This window comes from Vigna radiata, chromosome 7, assembly GCF_000741045.1.
Source record: "Vigna radiata var. radiata cultivar VC1973A chromosome 7, Vradiata_ver6, whole genome shotgun sequence".
Taxonomy (NCBI): Eukaryota; Viridiplantae; Streptophyta; class Magnoliopsida; order Fabales; family Fabaceae; genus Vigna; species Vigna radiata.
The window spans coordinates 22663263-22688405 of record NC_028357.1 but is presented as its reverse complement, the minus strand read 5'-3'; the positions used below and the strand labels follow the sequence as shown (position 1 = coordinate 22688405).

General features: G+C 37.3%; 1 protein-coding gene across 1 annotated transcript; it reads right to left on the bottom strand.

The window, feature by feature from the left end:
* Positions 1–19937: 19937 nt before the first annotated feature.
* On the bottom strand, positions 19938–21241 carry LOC106767627 (probable ascorbate-specific transmembrane electron transporter 1). Its single transcript, XM_014652555.2, has 4 exons — positions 21012–21241; positions 20885–20933; positions 20443–20642; positions 19938–20331 (listed from the first exon to the last, which is right to left on the bottom strand). The coding sequence occupies exons 1-4, from the start codon at positions 21141–21143 to the stop codon at positions 20074–20076; spliced, it is 639 nt and encodes a 212-aa protein (XP_014508041.1). The 5' UTR covers positions 21144–21241; the 3' UTR covers positions 19938–20073.
* Between the last annotated feature and the right edge of the window lie 3902 nt (positions 21242–25143).

The window sequence follows — 25143 nt, the reverse complement described above, 5'->3', positions numbered from 1 at the left end:
GGGGTTCCCGATGAGGCTATAAAATTGAGCCTATTCCCCTTTTCTCATGGAGGTAATGCTAAATTATGGTTGAACTCTTTTCCTGAAAACAACTTCACTCAGTGGGAAGATGTGGTGACAACGTTCCTCAACAAATACTTCCCAGAATCAAAGATCAACAAAGGGAAGCAAGAGATCTCTTCTTTCAGCCAAGGTAAGGAGGAAACCTTGGGACAGGCATGGGATAGATACAAAAGCTTACTGAGAAGGACGCCTACCCATGGTTTTGATGAAGGAACGGTAGTCATTCTTTTCCTTGGAGGCCTTGAGTCACAAACTAAATTAATGTTGGATGCCTCAGCTGGAGTCAATATCAAATGCAAGACACCTGATGAGGCCTATGAATTAATTGAGAACATGGCTGCCAATGACAATGAGATGCACAGTGAGAGAGGAGCTCCTGCCCAAGCTAAAGGAGTTTTTCAATTACAGCCTTATGATGCCTTACTTGCCCAAAATAAGGTCATCACTCAACCATTGGAGATCCTGACTAAGAAGGTGATGCAGCCACAAAAGGAACATCAGAACGTGGCACATGTTCAACAACAGCTCTGTAAGCTATGTGGTGGCGACGATATTAATGGTCAATGTGCAATGCCTGAGAATCTTAATGAAGAAGTTAACTACACGGGCAACCAAAACCAGTTTCGTCCCAATAATTACAATCAAGGTTGGAGATCTCACCCTAGCAATGGACAGGGTCAATTTGGGCAAAGTGGTGGACAAATTCAATAGGCCACCACAACAGCAGCAATAGTGGCAACAACAACCCTCTTTATCTGACAGGACCACAAGGCTTGAAGAGAGTCTCCAACAATTTTTGCAGGCAACATTGTCCTCACAAAAAAGCACCGAGGCTGCCATCAGAAACTTGAAGATACAGGTTGGCCATCTAGTCCAACAACTGAAATAGATGCCTTCTAAAGATTTTAGGGCTAATACTGAAGTTAACCCCAGAGAAGAATGTAAGGCTATAGCAAGCATGGAAAATGAGAGAGAAAAAGAGAGAGAAGAAAAAAAGAGTGAAGAAGGAGAAAAGAGATAATAAAAAAATGAGAGAAAAAAGAAGAAAGAGAAAAAGAAAGATTGAGTAATGTAGAGAAAAAGGAAGAAAAAGAAAAAAATTGAGAGTTAAGAAACAAATGAGATTGAGGGAAAAGAAGAGGTTGAGAGAAAAAAGGAAGAAAAAGAAAAAAAAAAAGTGAGAAAAATATCCACCACCTTGAGAAACATGCCACAAAAGAGGTGCAAGTAGGGTGTTTTAAAGGGATCTCCAAAGAATTAGGGATAGAAATTCCTATGACAGAGGCCCTGCAGAAGATCCCTGAATACAAGGAATTTTTGAAGAAGCTCCTCAAAAAGAAAAAAAAGGAGACAACTGATATACAGGGGGATTCCAACGTGATCTTGCAGAAGGCACTTCCTCCAAAGGTAGAAGACCTAGGAAGTTTTACTATTCCCTGCAACACTGGAAACGACAAAATTGGGAAAGCCTTAATTGATTTAGGGTCCAGTATCAATTTAATGCCCTTAACTGTTCTCAAAACGATTGGTGACTTGGAAGTTAAGCCGGCAAGGATGTCTCTCCTCATGGAAGATGGATCCCCCAAAAGACCTTATGGTGTGGTAGAAGATGTCATGGTGCAAGTCGCCAACTTGATGTTCCTGGTGGATTTTGTGGTGCTAGAGATGGAGGAAAATGCAGAGATCCCTATCATTCTTGGAAGGCCATTCATGAAGACGACCAAAGTAATCATCAATGTTGATGAGGGCACCATAGCCCTCAAGGACCAAGAAGAAGAGGTGATCTTCAGTGCCTGCAATACTGGGCAGCAAACTCAAGTGAAGAAAATCAGTCCCAAAGCTGCATTTAATGATGCACCCGGGAGTGGTACCAAAGCCGCCAAACAAAAAAGGAAAGGTAAAAAGTGTTTCCTGTCACACGTAAAATAAGAAGAGAAAGACAACAAAGGAAAAGTGGTTCACCTAAAGCCTCCAAAGGAGTATGAAGGACTAAGACCAGGCTTGCCTGTGAGTTGAGTGAGACACTTTTAAATGCTTGAGTGATATGCTTTTGAGTGCCTGAGTGAAACACTTTCCATGGTGAGGAATGGTTCTTTGAATTTTTTATTGCATCTTTGTTTGGTTGATTGATCACTCTTAAGGATTGCACCTGTTAAAAATGCTTCACATTGCTCCTATTCAATTGAAGCATCTGCACATGTTGACTGAAATCTTATGCTGAAATTGATAAAGGTGATTCCTTGTCTTGAAAAAGTTTTTGAAAAAGGTTGAGTCATTATAGTGAGTGTTCTGTAAAGCTGAGTTACATTTTGTTTGCTTGAGGACAAGCAAAGTTCTAAGTTTGGGGTTGTGATAACGATTTAAAACACCGTTATTTGTTATGTGATTTTTGTCAACACCCAATTTCGTCCGGGTAACTAAATTATAGGCCTTGCTTTTATTTTCGTCTTATTTTGTTTCACTTTGTTTTATTATATTTAGTTTATTTCTTTTTATTTGATTTTATTTTATAAAATATTATTTTTGAAAAAAAAAAGAAAAAAAGAAGAAAATAAAAAGGTTAAATATGTTTTTAGTCCTTATACTTTGGGGCGATTTTGGTTTTAGTCCCTCTTTCAAACTCTGGTTTTAGTCCTTTTTACCAAATTTTTTTAACTTTATTTTTTGTTTCAAGCACGTTTCATTGTAGCATTTGGATTGTTTACACTATTTGACACATTTTTGCTTCAATGTTAACTGAGAAACGCGTTTGAAACAGCAAATAAAGTTAAAAAAAATTGGTAAAAATGACTAAAATCAGAGTTTTCTAAAGTTGGAGGACTAAATTGTACCATAGTTTGAAAGAGGGACTAAAACCAAAATCGCTCCAAAGTATAGGGACTAAAAACATATTTAACCCAAAAAAACAAAGAAATTGAAAAAGAAAAAAGAAAAGAAAAAAAAAGAAAAAAAATAAAAAAAGAAAATTGAGGAAAAGCTAGTAGCAACACCATCATCCTTCATGCACATTTTTCACGTTACTGTGGATTCCACATAACAGAATCCTATTCCCTTCACAACGACACCATCAACACCAATACGGCCAAGGCTCCCCACCACTTGGTTCCACCCCAACAAACTTGATAGACACTTTTGATTGTAGGGGGCAATACACGACATAACAGAATGGGGGCATCAGGCATAACAGAGAATTCCCCTCTGATTACCAAGGGCTCATCACGCATCAGGCACACTATCATTTTGCTCATCACCAAACGCTGACGACCCCTGGCTCCTCTCAAGCGTAACCATCCCAACGAACACCACACTCTTCCATGACAATCCATTCCTCTGATCATCACCCACACACAAATCGCTCTCACTTTATCACTAATACAACACCTCATCAGGCATCACACAGTGACCACCATTCTATTATGCAAAACCCGATTACCCCAACCAATGACATTTTTTTTCGTTTGCATTCCCAATTCCTCACTTTCAACAGAATTTGATTCTCCCATTCAATTTCAACTTCATCTTCAGTTAGCAAAAAACCCAAAACAGAGAATACAAGATCATCATCACCTTTCATAATTCATCACTCTCCATCACATACGACTCATATTCAAGTTATAACCATTCTTACCATTTTATTTCAATCCTGGAACCAAATTTTCACAGTCAAAATCAATGCACTATTCATCACAAAAATAGAAAATCAAACCAAAACAGAGAAGAACGCATTCCCCATTTCCCAACCTCCATCTTCACCACGTTTTCATCACCATCACACTAGCCTATCTCAATACCTCAAGATAAAAAGTATACACAGTTTTGAGTAAAAAAATTGGATAAGCTCCAAGCTCCGACATCGCCATTGTCAGCACCCAATCAGAAATCAAGATTGAAAGGGAAGTGAAGCAATGAAATCGGTGGCTTTGTCAATGGTGGTTCTGAATTTTGGTTTCCAGTTGCAGGCTCGGTGGTAGCTGTGGTGATGACCAAAGGCGCCGATGACAACAAAGGTTCGGTGTCGCACTTCATAAAGATGATTGGTCTCGCGTGGAGAGGAAAGGAACTACGATGGAGGCACTGTCAGAACCTCCGGCAGCGGCGTCGACGGTAACTGAACGACGGGAGAAGCCCCACACGCCCCAACGGCGAACAGCATCAATAACGTTGCCCTGGTCCGCGGCTCGCAATAAAGCTTAAAAACACCGGTAGCAAGAACAAAGATTCAATTTGCTTAACCCAATTAGAAAGAAACATATGTAGTAGGAATAAAAATTCAAGGAAAATCTAGAGTGCCTAAACCAAATTAAAATGCACGGCTGAAAGCTTTTAAAATTCAATGTGAGCTATGAAGTAAAATGCTAAATTTGACATTGAAAACCGTGAATGCTTTTCAAAAGAAAAATCCTAGCAATGACTGTAACACGACACTCTCTAAAATTGATCAACGAGATCCACATTGTAAGACCTCTCTGTTTGCTTCCTAATGCTAAATGAAAAATTAAAAAAAAAAATCCTTCAATCATAACCTGGCCGTGACAACGCATCCTCAAACGAAACAAAAGAGAAGAGTATGAATCATCCAACTAGGCCATGACCATGAGCTATGAATCATCCAGCTAGGCCATGACCGCGTGCTTCAACCGTAGCCCTCCATTCCTTGCTCTCCTCCATAATAAAAAATGGAACCCCCCCTAAAATGAAGTGGGACGGCTGGTCTTCAAATAAGGGTGAATGACCTACTTCCGTGTTGTTGTAGCCTCTACACAATGTGGGTCGTGAATGTTGCAACTTCATTGCTGGCTGTACACTCCAAATCCAAGCACACACCTCTCTTCATTTTTGGGCTACAGCTGGATGCTTCACTTCTTGGATGTGAGATGTTGGACCGTGCAGATTGCTGCATGAGTATGGGCCGTGGATGAAGGTGGAACTCCTGCTACAGCATGGATGCCATGGGCCGTGAAGAATTGGTAGCTGGACCATGGAGAAACTGCTTCTTCAATTTGGTTGTGTACTTCCGTAAGCAGCTGCTTCTACTGGATAAATTCTTTTAAATTGGAATGGGTCTTCACGTGCAAGTGGCAGCAACCGTCAATGTTGGACCGTGTGCTTCCTTCAATTTTTCTTCTAGTGCACACCCCATTTTTTCCACTTGAAGCACCCCTTTCTCAAAAGCCCAAAGAGTAAAATTACCGTAGTGCCCTCTTCTTTTGCACATTCTTTTGTGGAGAGTCTTGAATTATAAGACGACCCTCCAAATGTCCAAAATTGTATCTCCAAAATTTTTTTCTGCAATTAATAATGCAAATAATTAGCTCAGATAATTCAAATTAATTAAAATTAGAATTTCTGGTTACATTAAGCACAATTAGGAGAAATGGGAAAATACTGGACATTTAAGCACAATTCCCTGATTAATTCTAGCACAATAAACTAAGTGAATTCAAGAAAATATTGACTCATCAATATGTGTTACATGTTCATAACTTTTATGTTTATAATTACTCGAGAACATGCTTGTGTTGATTCTGTCAATGTATGCAAATTCAATGTGTTCTACATGAGATATTATATGTGATTACATAACACTTTAATTTAAAAAGGAAAATCACATGCACTTTTTTTGAACTTATATTGTGTGGCAAAACAACAATTTTAAGTCGACTTCCTTATGAAGCAAGTCGATTAAAACTCATGGCTTTGCACAAACTTTTTCAAAGTGTGCTGTGAATTGTTCTGTAAAGAAAGTTTTTCAAGTCGACTGTATGCACAAGCTACTCGACTTAGTTAGTTAGGTTTTGAAAAACTATTAATGCTTGTGATGTCTAATGGGTATAATTTATACCTTTGACCAAGCATTGATTGTTAATCAATTACATTAAATGCGTAATCAATTTAGTTGGTCCGATTGCTACTAACTGTTATAACTGTCTGTGTTTAGTCGACTCCATTAGTAGCATAATCGACTTGAGGAGTGTCAATATTGTGATAAACTATATATAGACGCAAATATGATTTCTGAATAGAATTTTGTGATTTTAACGATTTCATTAATTCTCTTTAAACTTACAGAACGTGCTGAGCTCCCAGAACTCATCAAGAAAGACCATGGTGTTCATTCTTTAGTGGTTGCTTGTAGAACAAGTGTTTGTGCTCAAAGACAGATTGATCATTCTGCACAGTGAGGTGTTTCTGATACGTGAGCAACTACTTCTCTCAATCTTGTGAAGATTATGGCTACCATGTTGTGATTACAGGAAGAGGACATGCTGCGTTTTAGGACTTTGAGGTTTGTTTAAAGTGATTAAAGACTACAGGAGAGGGGATATCTTGTTGTTGTTCTTTGTGTATATATGCCTATATATGAGTTAGAGGGTTAGAGAGTTGTTTTATATTTTGATGTGGAGGTTGCTATAGAAACCTTGTTGCAAAATCTTGACCATTATATTGCATTTGCTTCCTGAGATTGGAAAGACACTGGATGTAGGCAGTTTGGTCGAACCAGTATAAAAACCTGCGTTTGATTTCTCTATCCCTTCACTTTTACATTTCAAGTCGACTTTATAATTCACGTAGTCAACTATTTCCGCTGCACTTGAATTATCTTTTTCCTTGCGATTCAAGAAACTTTTGAAAGATCTCTCTTTTACGAAAAATATTTTAAAGAGACTCTGATTTTTGTATTTCACCAATTCACCCCCCCCCCTTCTTGGTGTTGAAACTAAGTCATTCTATTTTCAACACTCTTGTTGTACCGTGCGAAGCACAACACCTCCAAAAGCACATCCACCCATGCGTCGTTGCTTTGTCTAAGTCGTTTTTTCAACTCATTAACTATGGCCTTGTTAACCGCCTACGCTTGCCCATTCCTCTGGGGTATTGAACTTGTGACATGTTTTATCCTGAGGTTTTGATAAAAATTAGCCAACTTTTTATCTATGAATTGTCGTCCATTATCAGTACCTATCATCCATGGCAAACCAAAATGACATATGATTTTCCAAACAAATTTTTGAACCTGTGTGGCAGAGATAGTGATAAGTGGTTCGGCCTCAACCCACTTGGTGAAGTAATCAATTGCCACCAAAAGGAACTTCTTCTGGGCTTTGCTGATCGGGAAAGGCCCTACAATATCCATCCCTAGTGGAAAAAGGCCACGGAGAGACTAAGTTATGCAGCTCCGTAGTTGGCAAGTTAAAAACATTCCCATGCTTCTTACGACATAAACATTTTTGCATGAACTCGCCACAATCTTTGTCAAACGTTGGCCAGAAATACCCTGCTCTTAAAACACGGGTCCTAAGTGCCTGTCGACCAGTGGTCATGCCATAAACTCCTACATGCAACTCTCTCAACACATATTCTACATTATCTTACCTTTTTCTTTTCCACTGACCAACTTAGACAAGACATTTGCCCGAGCATTCTCCTCCCGAGGTATGTGTTTTACCTCAACCATTTTAAACTGCTTCTTAAGTTGCTTAGCCTTGTGAAAATATTGGTACAACTGATCATGCTTAACCTGGAAGTTTCCATTCATATGTCTGATGACAAGTTGGGAATCGGTTAGGCATTCCAATGATCTAGCCCCTAAGTCCCGAGTGAGCTCCAATGCTACTATTAAGGCCTCGTACATGACATGGTTTTTACTGATCCTAAACTGAAATATGAATGATTGTTCTATCATTAGTCTGTTCGGTCCTTTAAGGACAACTCTTGCTCTGCCTCACCTGCTAACGGTTGATCCATCAACAAAGAGCTTCCATGGGCACGACTTATGTGTATCCTTATTAGGTAATTCAACTACAAATTCTGCTAAGTGTTGGCCACGTATTGACCTGCGTCGTTCATATCACAATTCGAATTCTGACAATTCTATTGACCATCCTATTATCCTCCTAGCCAAGTCTGGTTTTCGCAACACCTTCGCCATAAGATGATTGGTTCTGGCCACCAACTGGTGCCCTTGAAAGTAAGGCCTCAAACGACGAGCCTCCATAAGTAATACTAGGGCAACCTTTTCTAGTTGTTCATACCTAGTCTCTGAATCTCTGAGGATTCTACTAATGAAGTAGATCGGTATAAATTCGAGAGTCTCATGTACCAATGCCACACTGAACGTTGCATCTGTAACTGCCAGAAAAAGCTGCAAATCATGCCCCGAGTCTAGTCGTCCCATGATTGGCGGACAAGCCAGTATTTCCTTCACCTCACCAAAAGTCGCTTCACACTGGTCATTTCGTCGCCCTTGTGCATCTTTCTTCATTGTTTTGACAATTGGCTTTATTCGCTCGGCCAACCTGGGAATAAACCGTGACAAAGAAGTTAAACGCCCTACTAACATTTGCACCTCCTTAAGGTTTTGAGGACTCCTCATATCTAGCATTACTTTGCACTTGTCCGAGTTAGCTTCAATTCCCCGGGCAGTCAACATCAAACCTAATAATTTCCCAATCGGCACTCCGAATGTGCATTTTGTTGGATTCAAATGCATGTCGTACTTACGCACCTGACCAAATACCTCAGCTAGATCTCTTACGTGATCCTCCACTGGTCGGCTCCTGACCACCATATCGTCCACATACAGTTCCATACACCTCCAGGATAAAACTGGTTTTTACACCTCCATACACCTCCTAAACCCAAGAATGTAGTCATTCGCCAAAAGCAAAGCGCTCGATAGTTGGTGCCTCGCACATCGACCCAAAAACAAAAACATCATCTTACTCCGACCAGACACTAATAAGCTTGTGCAAGAAAACCCATGAGAGAAGCACGAGATCTAGTAGAGAGAACTCGTCCGTGCAAATGGTGAACACGGTCATTCTGTTGCCTTCAACATTGGCCATCATGGAGACTTTCAAGCCTCTACTTCCCCCAACCTTCAAGAAATATGATGGATCAATTGATCCAATCGAACATTTGAGGATGTTCGTTAACCAGATGGCTTTCTGCACCGCAAGCGACCCAGTATGGTATAAAGCGTTTTCTGTCTCCCTTAAAAGGGAAACTTTGTCGTCGTTCAACTCGTTGCCACCCAATTCCGTTGATATCTTCATGGTCATCCCCTTGTTGTTCGGAATACAATTTTCCTGAGTCGATCCTATCACTTGACTACTTTTGCCCTAGTGAACCCCAAGCAGTAGAAAAAAGAGTCCCTTCACTCCTTTAGGGATTGATTTCGGAAGCCCATTTGACAAATCAGGAATCTCAGCCACGAATTTTCCTCTACCCACGTGATAACAACCTTAATGTTCAAGTCATTTTCCTACAACCTGTGCATGAGCTTAGTAAAAACCAATGGAAGAGTTGACAGAGAGGGTCGCAAAGTATATGCAAGTGGAAGACATACGAGATTTGTGCAACCTTCAAAAGTAGTAGGAAACTTCCATAAGCTGGAAGAAGGAAGGAAAAAAACCAAACAATGGTAGTAAGAAGGGAGGTGAGTCTCAGCCCAAAGACCTACCCACAACACCATGTTTCCACCAATATACTCCTTTGGATGCGACTACAACCAAGATACTTGAAGAGGTTCTAAGTGCTAACCCGGTTCCCTCTTAGAAGATGAGAGCTACACCCCTAAGGGTCGATACCAGTAAACACTGCCTCAACCACAAGAATATAGGACATGCCATGAAGAATTGTGTCACCCTTTGTGACAAGATTGAGGAGTTGATCTATGTAGGTCAACTCAATAAGAACTTCAGAACCAAGCAAAAGGACAAAGGCCCTTCCTGCAAGAGGAGTGATAACCGTTGACAAACTATTATTTTCATACTCAAATTTGACACTAAACACACCCTTTATGACTTAGAATTAGCTTGAAATCATGCATCTTACTTAAGTTAGAGAATAAGAGAGTCAAAGTTGGTTTTCTTGGTTTTATGCTTGGTTTTCCCTTGATTTTGTAGGTTTATTGAATGATTTGAAATAAGGGTTGAAGTATCACGGAGTTGCAGTGCAGAAAAGTCAACCAGTCAACCAGAAAAGTCAACCAATCAACCAGAATGCTGAAAAGTCAACCAGAGTGCAGTTTTGTGCCGCAAGGAGCGCTGAGCGGTGGCGTTGGGTGGTGACACAGTGCTGACCGGTGGCACTGAGCACGAGCTTTCAAGTTTTTCACTATTTTTCGCCTGGGCGACACCGTTGGGCGCCATTTTAAGTGTTGTACCCACCGTTGGGCGGTGAGCCATCGCTGGGAGGTGGACTTTTGGGCCTAAGCCAATTTTTCTGTTATTTTATGAGTTATAAATAGAATTGCATTACCCAGAAGGGGTGTCTTTTGGCAGAATGGACACAGAAACACATTTTTCACTCCTTGGAGGCGGATTTTAGATGCGGAAGTTCCAACTTATCAAATCTAGGGTTATCTTTTCATTCTTTCCATTATTTTCACTTAGTTTCACCATGCCTATGGTGAACTAAACCTTTATTGTTGTTAGGGAAACAATGTAATTCTATAGGAACTCTCATATATTGAAATTCTTGCTTTATTCATGTGCTTCTTTTATCAATTGTTAGAGTTTTTCCTCCACTATATTTGTTTGCTCTTTTTAAGACATTATTCATTATTATAATCTTTGATTTTATCTATATGGACACGTATAGGTAGGTATAGACGTGAGGGATTTCTCTTGGGAGCAATATTACCTAGACATAGGGATAGGAGGACTAATTGCCTTAAGTTTCTATGCAAATTAATGTAATGCATGATCAATTGCTAGGGAGACTAGACATAGTAAACTAGTAATTAGGATTAGTCTCTTTTCACCAAGACATTGGGATTAGGGTAATTTAGATAGTGGCATTAACATTGATAAAGAAGTAGAATAAAGTAGAATTCGAAAATATATGAGAGTGGGTTAGAATGAAATCATAAACCCCCACAACACAATTCATCCATATCGTTCAACTGTCAATCAATAAATCTTTGCATGTGCATGTTTAATTTTCGTTTTTTCATATAAAACCCTAATTTTCGTTTTTCTCAAGTCTTAAGAAATCAAGATATCACATGAACGTTTAGGCCTAAGAGTCTCTAGGTAAACGATACTCAGACTTACCGTTTATTATTACTGATACGATTCGGTACACTTGTCGGACCCTTAACAAGGAGGAGAGAGCAATGTTACCACTCCTTAAGGTTCGAATGGCAACGTGACTCCATGTGCAAGACTAAAAGCCAAAGAAGAAGCACAGACAACCCGTTGTGCGATCATATCAATACAATCTTAGGAGGATTCATGTTAACTCTCTATTTTTTCCCATTTTTCTATGTTAATACTCTTCTTTTAGGATAGTTTAGCTTTTAATTTTCTAAAATTAAGATAGTTTAGAATAATTAGGATAAAAATATGCTTTTGTAAAAATAATGTTAATTTTCCTTTTTTAGTTAAATAAAATAGTTTTTTTTTATAACTAGGAATTTTAGTCTTTTAGAAAAATATTCAGAAAATTTAAAATAGAATTTCATTTCTTTTAGACTTTATTTTTCATTTTATTTTGCCAGTTTATTATTTTTCAATTGATATGTTAACGTTTGCAGGAATAAATAAAGGAAGGGTTGGTGCTAAATGAATTAAAGAGGGGCTGGTAGTGGAGTTAATTAGGCTTGAATAGCCAACAAAAAGTTTGGGCCGCTGCATTGGGCCTCTAAATTGAAACTAAGCTGCTGAAGAAACTTGAATTGGGAGACAGACCGTGAGTGTTCTCTGGTGTTCATGGTACACTTTTGTAAGTTTAACTTTTGATTACAATAAATAATTGAAGTTTCTTTCAATTATTTGTTCAATTTCTACTTTCTTGCTTATCAATTTCACTCATGTTCAGTTTACCATTTTTGTAATTTTACTTAATTTCATTTATTGCTGTAATAATTCCTTTGATATTCTTAGTTGATTCTTTTCGACTTTTGATTGATTTCTACTTTTAGATTTGATGTTCTGCAATGTTCATGTTCTGGTTTTAATTCACATTGGAGGCAAGAGATGGTGTTAAACCTGCTCAAAGAGCTTGGATCTTCAAAACCAGCAACATGTGAATGAGGAGCTCTGGTTCATGCATCAAGGTGCTTGGAAAGTGCAGAAGCAGCTGCCAACCTTTAATGGAGAGTTGATGATGCTAGAGTAGAGAGCAAAAAAGGAATTAATGCATACCTTAGTTGACCATGGAGAAAAACTGATACCAATAAGCCTTTTCTCTACCTTTCTTTTCTATTATAATGATAAATTTTTGTTATTAGCTTGCTTAGTCATAGATAGTATAGTAAATAATAGAATAGAAAATATGCTCTTTTATATAAAAATTAAAAATATCAACTTTAATGTGTGGCCCATTTGAACAAGTTTTCCTTTTCTTTTAGCCTTATAGTTTTAGCTTTTGTATTTTTCAGTTTTTGTTTTGTACATTTCTTTTTAGTTTGTGTTCTTTCTCAATTCTGTTTTGTATAAATTTGTTGTTTATCTTGTACATTCCTGTGGTTAGTCTATGTTATTAAAAAACCCTACTTACTCACACGTTGAGGGCAATATGCCTCTTAAGTGTGGGGTGAAAAGGTATAGTTTTAATAGATGCTTATGTTCATTTAGAATAGTTTAGTTTTGCTAAGTTTCTCTTTAATTTATTTTCTTTACTCTTTGAAAGAGTTTATAGATTTTATATTTTTTTTTAGTTTCTTTTATCTTTAATAATTCATTTTTCTTTTCCCCACCTAGTTTTAATTTTTTGTAAATAAATAATTAGGTTATAATTCTACATTTCTAAAACTTAATAAGTTCCAAGTCCTTGGATTAGACCCTAGGTTTCCCTATACTACATTAATGAGGAATTTAGGTTTGTTGAGTTTTTATGCGACCAAAACCCTTTTCAATAATTCGCGGGAGGTAGATCCTCAATGTTAGCTTGCAAATGCCATATCAGGGTCCTAAAGATCTTCCACCTGGTGGATAGGAAACCAAAGTCCATACCTCCCCATCACCTTCATGGACTAACACTTCAAGGCTCCTGGCCCCGATCAAGATGACCTTGTGGTAATAACAGTTGAGATAGGTTGTTTTGAGGTTGGTAAAGTGTTGATTAACTAAGGAAGCTCAGTCATCATCCTGTATTGGAGGATGTTCTTCAGGATAGACTTATCATAATACCTCATTGTGTCATATAATGAGAAAATAGTTGACTTTACGAGAGAAAGAAAGGACACATGCGACTATGTTGACTTAAGGAAGAGGCTAGGAATTGGTCGAGATAGTAAGGAGATGTAGGTGAGGTATCTTCTGATGGAGGTTAACTTGATCGGACAATCATGCCTAAATGCGTTTGGCGCCATAGTATCCACACCTTACCTAGCTATGAAGTTTACCTCCAATAGGGGGACAATTTATGTCATTCATGCAAATTCGAAGACCATGTGGGAATGCTATGTAGTGGGGCTAAAGTTTATGCCCTATGTTCCCCATGCAAGGCTAGACGACCGAAAGTGGTCATGGTTGACCTAGACCTTAGAACCAACAAAGAGGATCATATGGAGCTACAAGGCGAATCAAGCAGTTGGACTTGGGGAAACATGAAGCCAAGTAATGAATATGGGTAGCGGCCTAGGCAAGGGCCACCAACAAGAATTGGTGTAAGTGTTGAAAACCAACAACAACTTGTTTGTCTGGACTACATCACATATACCAGGCATTTATCCTTGGGTGAAGTCCCACAAGTTAGCCCTATTCAAGGAGCATCGCCTAGTGGCATAGAAGAAACACCGCCTAGGTGAGGAGAAAAAGAAGGCCATGGAGGTCAAAGTAAAGAAGTTGCAAGAAGAAGGATTCATTTGGGAGGACACCTATGTTACAGGATTGATGACCATGGTCATGATCAAGAAAGCTAGTGATTAGGGGAGGATGTGCAAAGAATTCACTAACCTAAACAAGGCTTTCCCAAAGGATGCTTATTATCTCTCCCAACATCGATGGATTGGTGGACAACGCATCGGATCACTAGATTCTCAGCTTCCTAGATGCGTACTTCGAGAATAACTAAATACCCATGTTGTTGGAAAATAGATAGGCTTCTTTTTAATCCAAGAGGGGGTTTGAATTGGTGGTTTATCAAAAACAAAGTATTTTTGCAATCTTGCAATCAAAGTATAAAACTTTTCAAACTTTCTTGAAATGCAAGTAATGAAAATTGGTGTGCAGAGGAAAAACATAGTTGACTGCATAAATAGTGAAGTCAACTGAATATAAAATAGAAGGGATAGAGAAATTCAAACACTGGTTCTTATACAGGTTCGGCCAATAATGCCTACATCCAGTGTCCTTCCAACCTAGGAAGCAAATGCACTATAATGGTCAAGGTTTTTACAACAAGGAATATATAGAAGACCTCCACGTCAAAAATATAAATCTCCTCTGTAACTCTCTAACCAAAATATAGCTGCAACAACAAAACCAGACTTGCAGCAAGAATCCCCTCTCCTACAATCTGAAGCACCACTTTGAACAATCCTCAAAGTGAACAAGACTCCACGAGTCCAACCCTTGTAATCACAACAGGTCCAATGCAGCAAACTTCACGGATGCCAAGCTAGAATAACTTCTTGATCAAACCAAATACACCTTCAATGTGTAGTATAGTGGTGAGTATTTCCGCCTGTCACGCGGGTGACCCGGGTTCGATCCCCGGCAACGGCGCCAAAATTTGATGGGTGTCGCAGCCCATACAAATTTGATTGCAATTTAGAAATGCAGTATAATGCTAGGGAATGACCCCTAGGTCGTCTCTCAAGGACCAACTACGGTTCAGAGTCAAGTCTAACACAAAAAAAGGAGGGGGGGGTTTGAAAAGGTTTGCGAATTAAAAAACGAAATTCAAAAATAAAAGTTAAACACATCCGATCATCATAGAAAGCATTAAAGAGAGTGAAAATGCTAAACCCAATACTAGACTAAACAAATATCTAAACACAATCAAATTAATTTAAATACAAAACAAAATTAAAGAAATTAAAAACAAGTCAACCTACAATTCTAACTAATTTAAAATAAAAGAAAATTAAAAGACATAAAGTTTACCTAAAACCTCACGTGACCTATAATATCTACCAAGTGAAATAAAATTGCAAATGTCCTAAGCAATGAACCTCTTGGCCGTGACAGCAGTAGCTCAAATGTGTGCTTCAAACCCAAATTAATTAGGCAAAATAAGTTGAATAAAATCAGCACCATCATGATCTGTGAACCACTTCCTTAAGTAGTGTCAGCAGCAACATTAAATAGAAAATATACCCATCATCAATCACCACGTCCTATTCACTCTATGTTGACCCGTGTAAACCTTTCCAAAATGCAATCAACCAATTTCTTCTTCAAATGGTAAAATGAGGGTATAAAGCATTTAATTATAGGACCCACAGTTTCATTCAATTAAACTTGGAGAAATAAAAATGTGATTCCCAACGCGTCAGCTACCTTCCGTGAGCAATTGGTGGAGTGCCCCTTTCTTAGGATGTGACAACTCCTTTTCCATGCCTCTCTCATGATGAAACCCGTGGCAGCAGCTTAATAACAAATGTAAAATCAGCGTGTGCAGACCCAAAATGAGTGCTTCCCAAAGACCGAAACAATCACCATGTGGATCATATTCCTCAATCAGCGTGCATCATTCTCTTTTCAAAATAAAACATAAAAACATTCCAGCCAAAAGAAAAATAAATCTCCAAACAAGGTGAGATTCTTCTCTGCAAAAGGAATTAATTAAAAACAAAAGAGCTCTCTTCCGAAACGTGAATCAGCACTTCACGTGCATCTCCCATCAACGTAACTCACTTTCACCCATGAATGTGTTTCCTGAATGAAATCAGCAAAACAAAACAGTGGCCAACACCTCCAGCCAAAAACACGTTTCCAGACACGTTTTCAACTCTTCCAAAAAAACATCCAAAGAGAAAAAAAAATATGTTCAAGTGTGACGGCTTCCAGCTGAATCATGCAATGCTAAACTTCCAAAGTAAATGAAGGGGAATTGCTGCAACCAATAAAACACAAATGCATCCTTCATTCAGCAAAGAGCTAAAACCGTGGACTACAAATAATGTTCCAGCATTTGTTCAAAAGCAAAATAATTCTCCCAAAAAAAACTAAGCAAGTTACGGCTGCAGCTCTCTATATTTTTGAACCATTCTCTGACCAAGCAAAAGTTCTCCTCCCAAGCATGACGGCCACACCCAAAACCTAGGACCAAGTGTCACAAAAATGAGAGGGTGGGGTCCACCCTAAGGAAACCCTAATGCCATGTGTCTCCTTCTACAATTGGGCCTAGTCTAACACTACCAAAAATTGGCCTAAAAATACAAAACTTAATTTATAAAGCCTAATCTACTAAATTAAAATTCGACTAATCCTAAAGTGTCTTTGTGGAGAGTCTTCACTTAATTGGTGCCCTTCCAAAAGTCTCACAGTGTGATTCCAAAATTTCCCTGAAAAATAAAAATAGGAATAATTAAGCTCAATTAATTCAAATTAATTAAAATCAGAATTATTGGTCTAATTAAGCCCAAATGGTGAAAATGACACAATAACTAAGAATTAAGCGCAAATCATCAACACAATTCGGCGCGAAAAACTAAGTTAATGGTATAAAATATCGACTCATCAGTCTCCCTTGGAATCTCTTTCAAGAACGATCACCACGATCTTCTTGAAGAATTTGAGCTCTTTATCACAGAGATAACAATCTACAACAGAAATGAAATTGTTAGATCATCAAAAGTCTTAGAACAAACTCGTGTACAGCTAATTTATAGATTTCAGTTATATCGGACATTCTCTAAGTCGAATAGGCTACTAATACAGTCGACTAAGTTATGACAATTATAACAGTTCAGTCAAATTGGTAGCATTCAGTCTACCAAAATAAAAACACATTTAATACAGTTGACCTATTATTCAATGCTCAACTAACTTTTGAAATATAGCCGTTAGAGTGCAAAAGCATAACAGAATTTCAAATCAAACAACTAATGCAGTCAAATATGTAACACACATAGTCGACTTCAACAAGTAAGATCATTTTGAAATTCTTTTCTTCTTAAAATCTCACAAAGCACTGATTCTCAAAATCTGTACAAAGACTTTAGCATAGTCGAATCAATTAATATTGGAGTCGACTTTACTACAGCTTTGTCACATAGTTATAAGTTCATAAAAGTGCTTGTGGTTTTCAAGCATTAAAACATGTGCAATGCACCCAGAAATGATTTAACAATTACAAGCTCAATATGTATGCATTCACATAGCAATATAGCACATAAACATGTTCAACAAATATATCAAACATTTAGCATAAGAACATGTAACACACCAACAACACATGTGTGTTATTAAGCAATGTGTTGTCATCATCAAAAACTAGAGTGATATAGATATTGTGTTGTCAACAATCTCAACACATTTATTATCCAAATCAAGACAAAACGACCTTCATCTCTGAGTGGGCTAACTATTGTTACGAGGTTATGTCGTTCGGCCTCAAGAATGTTGTAGTCACATACTAGCGATCAAATGGACAAGATCTTCCCCCACCAGATAGGTCAGTTCATGTAATCCTCTATGGATGACATGGTGGTGAGATCCTAGTCATTCGAGGAACACATAAAAGATTTAAAGGAGGTTTTTTTATTAAATTATATGCTACAACATGTGGTAGAAGCCCTCCAAGTATACGTTCAGCATTGGAGCAGGCAAATTCTTAGGCTTCATGATCACCGCATGAGACATCGAAGCAAATCCAGACAATTGCGTGACCATCCTAGGGATGAGAAGCCAATAAAATCTCAAAGAGGTGTAGTGGATGGTGGGCTGCTTGACATCCCTTTCTTGGTTCATCCCCAAGCTGGTTAAAAACATAAAGCTCGTCTTGAAGACGATGAAGAAGAGCTCTCTCGTTAAGTGGGACAAGTAGTACGAACCCGCATTCTCGAAAATAAAGACTTTGTTGACCATCTTGCCTATCATGGCATAATCAATCGCAAGGGATGAGCTACAACTCTATATGGTCGTATCAAATGAAGCGATTAGTGTAACCTTGATCCAAAAGGCCCTAATAGCCCAAGCTAAACTGTTTTGTTAGCAGGATGTTACAGGATCCAGAGACACACTATTAGCATATTGAGAAGGTGACGCTGACACTACTCATAGTAACCCTTCAGCTAAGGCCATACTTTTAAAGCCATCAAGTGGTTAACGACACTGATCACTCAATTACGAATATTTTGAGAAAGCCCGACCTGGTTGAACACATGGTAAGTTGATTAGTGGAGCACCTCGTACAATTTTTTTTGTCGAGTTCCTAAGGCAAGACAATCGTCCAAATCCAATGTGAAAGTTATATGTTGACATATTGTCTAACAAAAAGGTAAATGAGCTAGTGTAATGCTAAAGGGGGCGAACAATATAGTTTTTGAACATTCACTAGTGTTCAAGTTTAAAGTTTATAATAGCTAGGCCAAGTATGAGGCCTTAGTTATAGGTCTAACCTTGGCTAAAGATGTGGGGACACGACAAATAGACTATGAACGGATTCCCAACTAGTGGACGACCAGTTCAATAGAACATTCCAAATTGAGAACGATCAACTCCTCTAATACTTCCACAAAGCTACAAAGTTTATCAAGGGCTTCGAAGCCGTGGACATCACGCACAATCCTTGAGTGGAGAATGTATGGGCAGACACATTGTCCAAGCTGGCAAGTGACAAGGAGAATGGACAATTGTCCACAGTAATAAGGCAAGTGCTAACGAAAGTAATGGTGGAGTGCATGTTCACATTCATGGTTGGACAAAAGGATTGGAGGAAGGACGTGAAGGTCTTGATGAGGAAGCAAGACGAGGGCGAGGCAATTAGCTCAACAGATACGAGGAAAATAGCTTGGTTCATCTTTGCGGGGGAAGATTTATATTGAAGAGAGTTCTCTACCCCTTATTGAAATGCCTCATAGAAGAAGAATCTCAATATGTACTCAACGAGCTGCATAATGGCTTGTGTGATCTCCAAACTAGGCAACGAACACTTAAGGCTAGGGCCACGAGAGCAAGCTATTATTGGATGACCTTGTAAAGTCTTTGTCTAGAAATGTAAGAGTTGTTAGAAGTATGCAACATCTCCTCTCTCTAGCCTTTCACGTAGTGGGAAATGAACATCATCGATCCATTCTCGGTTGGTTAAGTGCAAAAGAAATTCCTGTTGGTTCCAATTCATAACACCAATTAAATAAACAATAATTTTATCACTATGGACCGGACGGTCAGTTTTGCAACAACTTGTGCTCGAGCCATCAGTAAGATCGAATGGACTAAAAGGTGAATCGATCAGCTAGTGGTTAGGACAATTAACCCTAAAGCTAACTGAAGATAAAATATAATTACCTGCAATTGGGTCATAATTAGGTCGTTGTTAATTAAAAACCCATTCCAAAATTTATAAATATATGTTTAAGGTAAGGAAGTAGACTATGTGTTTAGTGAACCATTACTTAACATTAAATACAATTTTTGAATTCTTAAACGACTTACTTAATGTTAAATAGTTGACCTCAACTATAAATAATTAATGTATTTTTTTATATTAGTCTATTTGATATGTTATTTGACATAACCACGTTAATTGAGTATTTATTATTTTATTATTGATTAAATTTTACTTTAAATATTATGTAATAAATATTTATCCATATTTTATTGTATTATATAAAGAATGAGTAATAAGAAAATGGATTAACAGCACACATCTTCTATAAGAACGCATAAGTGACTGACGTTGTCTGTGAAGAAATAAGTTCTCTGCTTCCAATTCATAACACCGGTCGAACAAATAACTAAATAACTTTATCATGAAACCAAACAACCTGAATCGGTAAAATTATATTCCACAAGAATCCACATCAAGAGAAATTACACAAGCCATTTGCAGTGACCGAAGAAGGAATTCCAAAATCCAAAAACGAAATGGTGAATGAAAGAAAGCAATTCAGGGAAAACGGGCCAAACCAACAGCCATGTCGACAAAAACTCCAAACAAGAGAATTGCTAGACCTGTGAAGTTGATCAAATGAGATTCTCTCTGGTGTGCCAGTAATTTCGAAGAAGTGTACTTCTCCATCAACCCTGTTAATGCAGCACAAATTGCCATGAAAAACAGTGCTCTGCCACCTGCTACGTGCCATGGAGCCATTGAAGCCCTTGATTGTTGAGATCCTTGAAGCATGAACACCAACCCCAAAAGCCACTTCACCCACAAAGTCATCATATATTCCAATTATCAAATTTTGCTACCAATTTTCTTAGTTAGTTAGAAAAATTTTAGCATAATGTGATATGATAGAGACTATGTATATACCTGAAGGCCAAACAAGCAAAATGTGCCAATGCCAATCCATGAATGGAGGCTGTATACGTCTGTCAAGTTCACCATATCATGGAACTTGAAAACCGCGCACAAACCAACAATCCCAAGAATTATAGCAATTAGATGCAGCGTCAAGTGAACAATCTTCTGCGTTTCATGCGTTCCTGGCACCGTTTGATATGCTAGTATAGCTGCTCAAATTTCACACCAACTCAAATAATCATTGCCCAAGAATCATACTTTACGTGATAAAGGTTTTTGAGTAGAAAATTAACATCACTTCCAACTCAAAATAAATAATAGATTTAAGATTTTTTTCCTTAAAATTTGTTCTAACTTCTCGTACTTGAACGATTTTCAGTTAAAATAATGAATTAATCGGTAAAAGTAAATGAAATATGTTAAATTAGGACATGATGCAAGAGAAAGATACCTTGACCGATAAGGAAAATGAAGCCGAAGAACATCAAAAAGGGGTGAACCTGCAAGATGGAAATAAAAACTCAGAGTAGAACGTGAATTTTGCGGTTAAAGAAAGAGCAATAAAAAGAGAATGTTACATTGAAAACGCGAAATGGATCGTCGGAATCATATTGAATGCCCTCACGATAATGCAGCAACCAAACGAGTAAGAGGATGAGAGCGAGAAGACCAAATAAGTGTGCAAAAATTGTGGTACCGTATGACTTCATGTTGGTGGGAGATAATGGAAACAGAGAGTGAGTGAAAGTTGTTGTAAATTAAGAGAATTTTTTGGTTGTTCTGACATGGTGTCGTTCTGCTGTGCTTCAGTCTTATAGAGTTTCCTTTTCATAAAGTTCACAAAAGAGGGAATTGCTTCATCACTTGGTTTTGGAATTTTGAATGAAGAACAAACTTTGGGCATAAGCCAACTCTTGCTTCTTCTAAAGTATATATTCTTATGCTACAATTTTGTTTTTCTTCTATTTATTCTTACATTCTTTTTGCATTTGATGGATTCCTACACACTACAAAGTCTCGATAGTTAGTATTACACTGCCATCAACTTTTTCAACATTGGATACCTTTTTTGGTAATTTAAATAAGGTTTAATTAAGTTTTAGCTCATATTTTTATCTTTTTAAATTAAAAAATATGAAAATTTATGATTAATAAAACAATATTACATACAGTTAGATATAAATTATTTTTATACCGTAAATGAAATTAAATTTTGTAACTTCCAAACTCACATGTATTAATATCAGAATCTTTTTGTTTCTGGGTTGTTAAGGTATTTTTTTATCTGACATGTAAGGAATTTTCTTAAAGCCGTCATTGGAAAATAATATTTTTATTTTTAAAATTTATACTTTTGATGCATTAAAAATAACAATAAATACACTTCAATCAAAAAAAAAAGTTAACTTATCATGTAGTGTATGCACGCAATACAATTAAATAAAGGTATAATACTTTTTTTTTCCCAGTTTTGGTTAGGATTATTCGGAATGATCCCATTTTATTTTTTTATTCAATGTAGTCCTAAAGAACTTAATTTATGTTCAATTTAGTCCTAATCTAGTCAATGTAGTCATATATAACGTAATTTGTGTTCAATTTAGTCCTTGTTTGTGGTTCATGGAGTTTGTAAAAAGGACTAAATTGAACACAAATTACGTTAGTTAGGACTACATTGAACAGAAAAATGACTAAATTGAACAAATTACGTTAATTAGGACTACATTGAATAGATTAGTAAAATGGGAAACATTTCGAATATTCCCAACCAAAACTGAGACAATTTCAAATATTCCCAACCATTTAGAAAAGTAAATTATGTTCTATTGAGTTTATTTAAATTACTTTTAATATTTTTTAAAATTTTGTCTATTAATTTTATTTAATTCTTTCTTTTTATTAATGTCGTTTAAATAATTAATGAAATTTGAATATTGTCTATTACTTATCCGTTTGTGTTTTCTTTTCGTTTTTTTTAATTTTATTCTTATTTTATTTTATTTTTACTTTTTTTAATTTTTTTATATTTCTTTATAATTTTGAAAAAATGATGTATAGATTTAGATAAGCATTTCAAACTAATGTTATAACGATTTTATCTGCTAAATGGAGCAAATTATGTCAGTCTTAAAAATACTTATGTAGCCTCCTTTCCAGCCCAGCTACAACCAGAATTAAATAGAATGGTCATGGCAACCCAAAAAGACTTCTCCACCATGACCATGGAACAAATCCACCAGATGACTAAGGAGGTTGTTGATAAGTTATGTAGGCAACACCAATATTTCTCTTATTTGATGAATAATAAGGGGAAATTTGGAAAAGCCTGCAAAAAATCTTATTTAGAGACAAAATGCAAGGACAAGTGCAGTTGTCAAAACAAGAAAAATAAAGGAGAAAAACCTTACAAAAAAAAAAAGAGTTCAAACCTTTTGTAGAAACCTCTACATTATTCTCTCTCTTAGCATCCTCTTCAAAAATGGAAGAGATCAAAAAGAAGTTAATCTCACTATGCATTGATAATCATGGAGGATTTTCTCACTCAATCTTAATGAGGATGTTAATCCTACAAAAGCTACACATCCTGGAATGACACCATCCGATCTACAACTGGCCATACAAGAATGCCAAGAACTGTTAAGACAGGGTTTGATAGAACCAACACATTCCAACTGGGCATGTCAGGCTTTTTATGTGGAAAAAAGATCAGAGAGGGTAAGAGGTAAAAAGAGGTTAGTGATTGATTACAAGCCTCTAAATCATTTTCTTTAAGATGATAAATTTCCTATTCCCAAAGCCTCTTCTCTCCCTATCCTATTGAAAGAATCCAATATTTTTTTCAAAATTTGATCTAAAATCTGGATTGTGGCAAATAGGTATTGATCCTTCTGAAAGACATAAAATAGCGTTTTGTATACCCAATGCCCAATACCAGTGGACAGTACTCCCATTTGGTCTCAAAGTCGCACCCTCTTTGTTCCAAAAAGCCATGACAAAAATTTTTAAACCAATTTTAGAAAATGATATCATCTACATTGATGATATTCTCCTTTTTTCCAAAGACATTGTGACCCATAAAAGATTATTAGACCAGTTCTTCAGTATAGAAGACCAATATGGGATAATGCTTGTTGAAAAGAAAATCCACCTGGCACAGTCTAAGATTGATTTTCTAGGAATGCACTTTTCTAAGGGTTTCTATCAGCCACAAAAACATATAGTAGAAGAACTCCTTAAATTCCCGGATCACTCACTAACCACTAAACAGATCCAACAGTTTTTAGGAATCCTCAACTACATCCGAGACTTCACCCCCAAAGCTGCCAGATATACCAGTCGTATTTCCAAACTGCTAAACGAGAATCCCCCTCCTTGGGGAATAGAGCAAACTAAAGTCGTACAACAAATAAAAAAGATAGCCCAAAATCCTCCTGCTCTTAAAATCCCTGGTGAAGGAAACAGAATTCTCCAAACTGATGCAAGTGATAGATACTAGGGAGCAGTCCTGATAGAAGAAATTTATGACAAGAAATTCTATTGTGGACATGCAAGCAGAAAATTTAAGGAGGTTGAGGTCCATTATCACACCACATACAAGGAAGCTCTTGCAATCAAAAATGGAATAAAAACTTTTGATTTCCACCTCAGAGGTTTCCAGTTTGAAGTACAAATGGACAACTCCTCATTCCCAAAAATCCTTGAATTTAAGAACAAGATGCCTCCAGATCCTCAGATATCGAGACTAAAGGATTGGTTCTCTCGATATGATTTCACTGTAAAACATATCAAAGGCAACAAAAATCTCATCCCAGATTTTCTATCTCATCCAACAAAAGTTGTACAAATGATCACCAAGACTCACAGTTTCCCGTTAATTTTCATGGTAAAACCTTTACCCAATTGTGCCAAAACCCAGAAGCTTTATCCTCCAGGATTATCTCCCAGAACCCCAAAATATATCTTGGATTATGCTAAATCCAAATACTTCTTTTTCCTTCATGAGACACTAAGATTCAAGGTTATTCCTCCTACTGCATTTGATCCCACAATCCCAAACGGAAATATTTTTTATCTATTCTGTGACATTGGATGGGATCTTTGTGAACCCACATTATGGGCTATCTGGTGCAAAACAGTACAACATCCCACTCCCATCGCCTTGCAGACAAAAAAGGCCTATCAAATCCTGACAAATCCTCTCAAGCATGAGTACTTCTTTTGGACTTTACTCGAATGGTTTAGTCCTATTACCTGGTGGAGATCAGAATTGGAACATATACTTGCATATCAGGAAAGTCAGAGAAAATCAAATGGACAAACATTAGTCTCCATTTTTATTATCTACAGGCCCTATGCAATTAACTCTTCTGGACAATTGTTTTCACAGAATCGTGCTTATACTTAGGGAACTTTCAAAGAATATCCATTAAACAAGAGCTATAAAAGGCAATTGAAAAGACACCTACAAGAAGCTAATCTCAACGGTGATTCTCCTTCGAACAGGCTAATTCAATCTAGTTCCGGAAGTCGACAAACCTCTGTTTGCTCAGAATATCATATCCCAGCACAAATGTTTCAAAGAACTGAGGAACTTGTATCCCCTGAGGAGGATGAAAGTCCAGATGACTTGATGGAACAAGACTCGGACAGATCAGACCCCAATCTCTCTCCAAGTCACAAGCCTATCAGTAAATAATAAAGCCACTACAA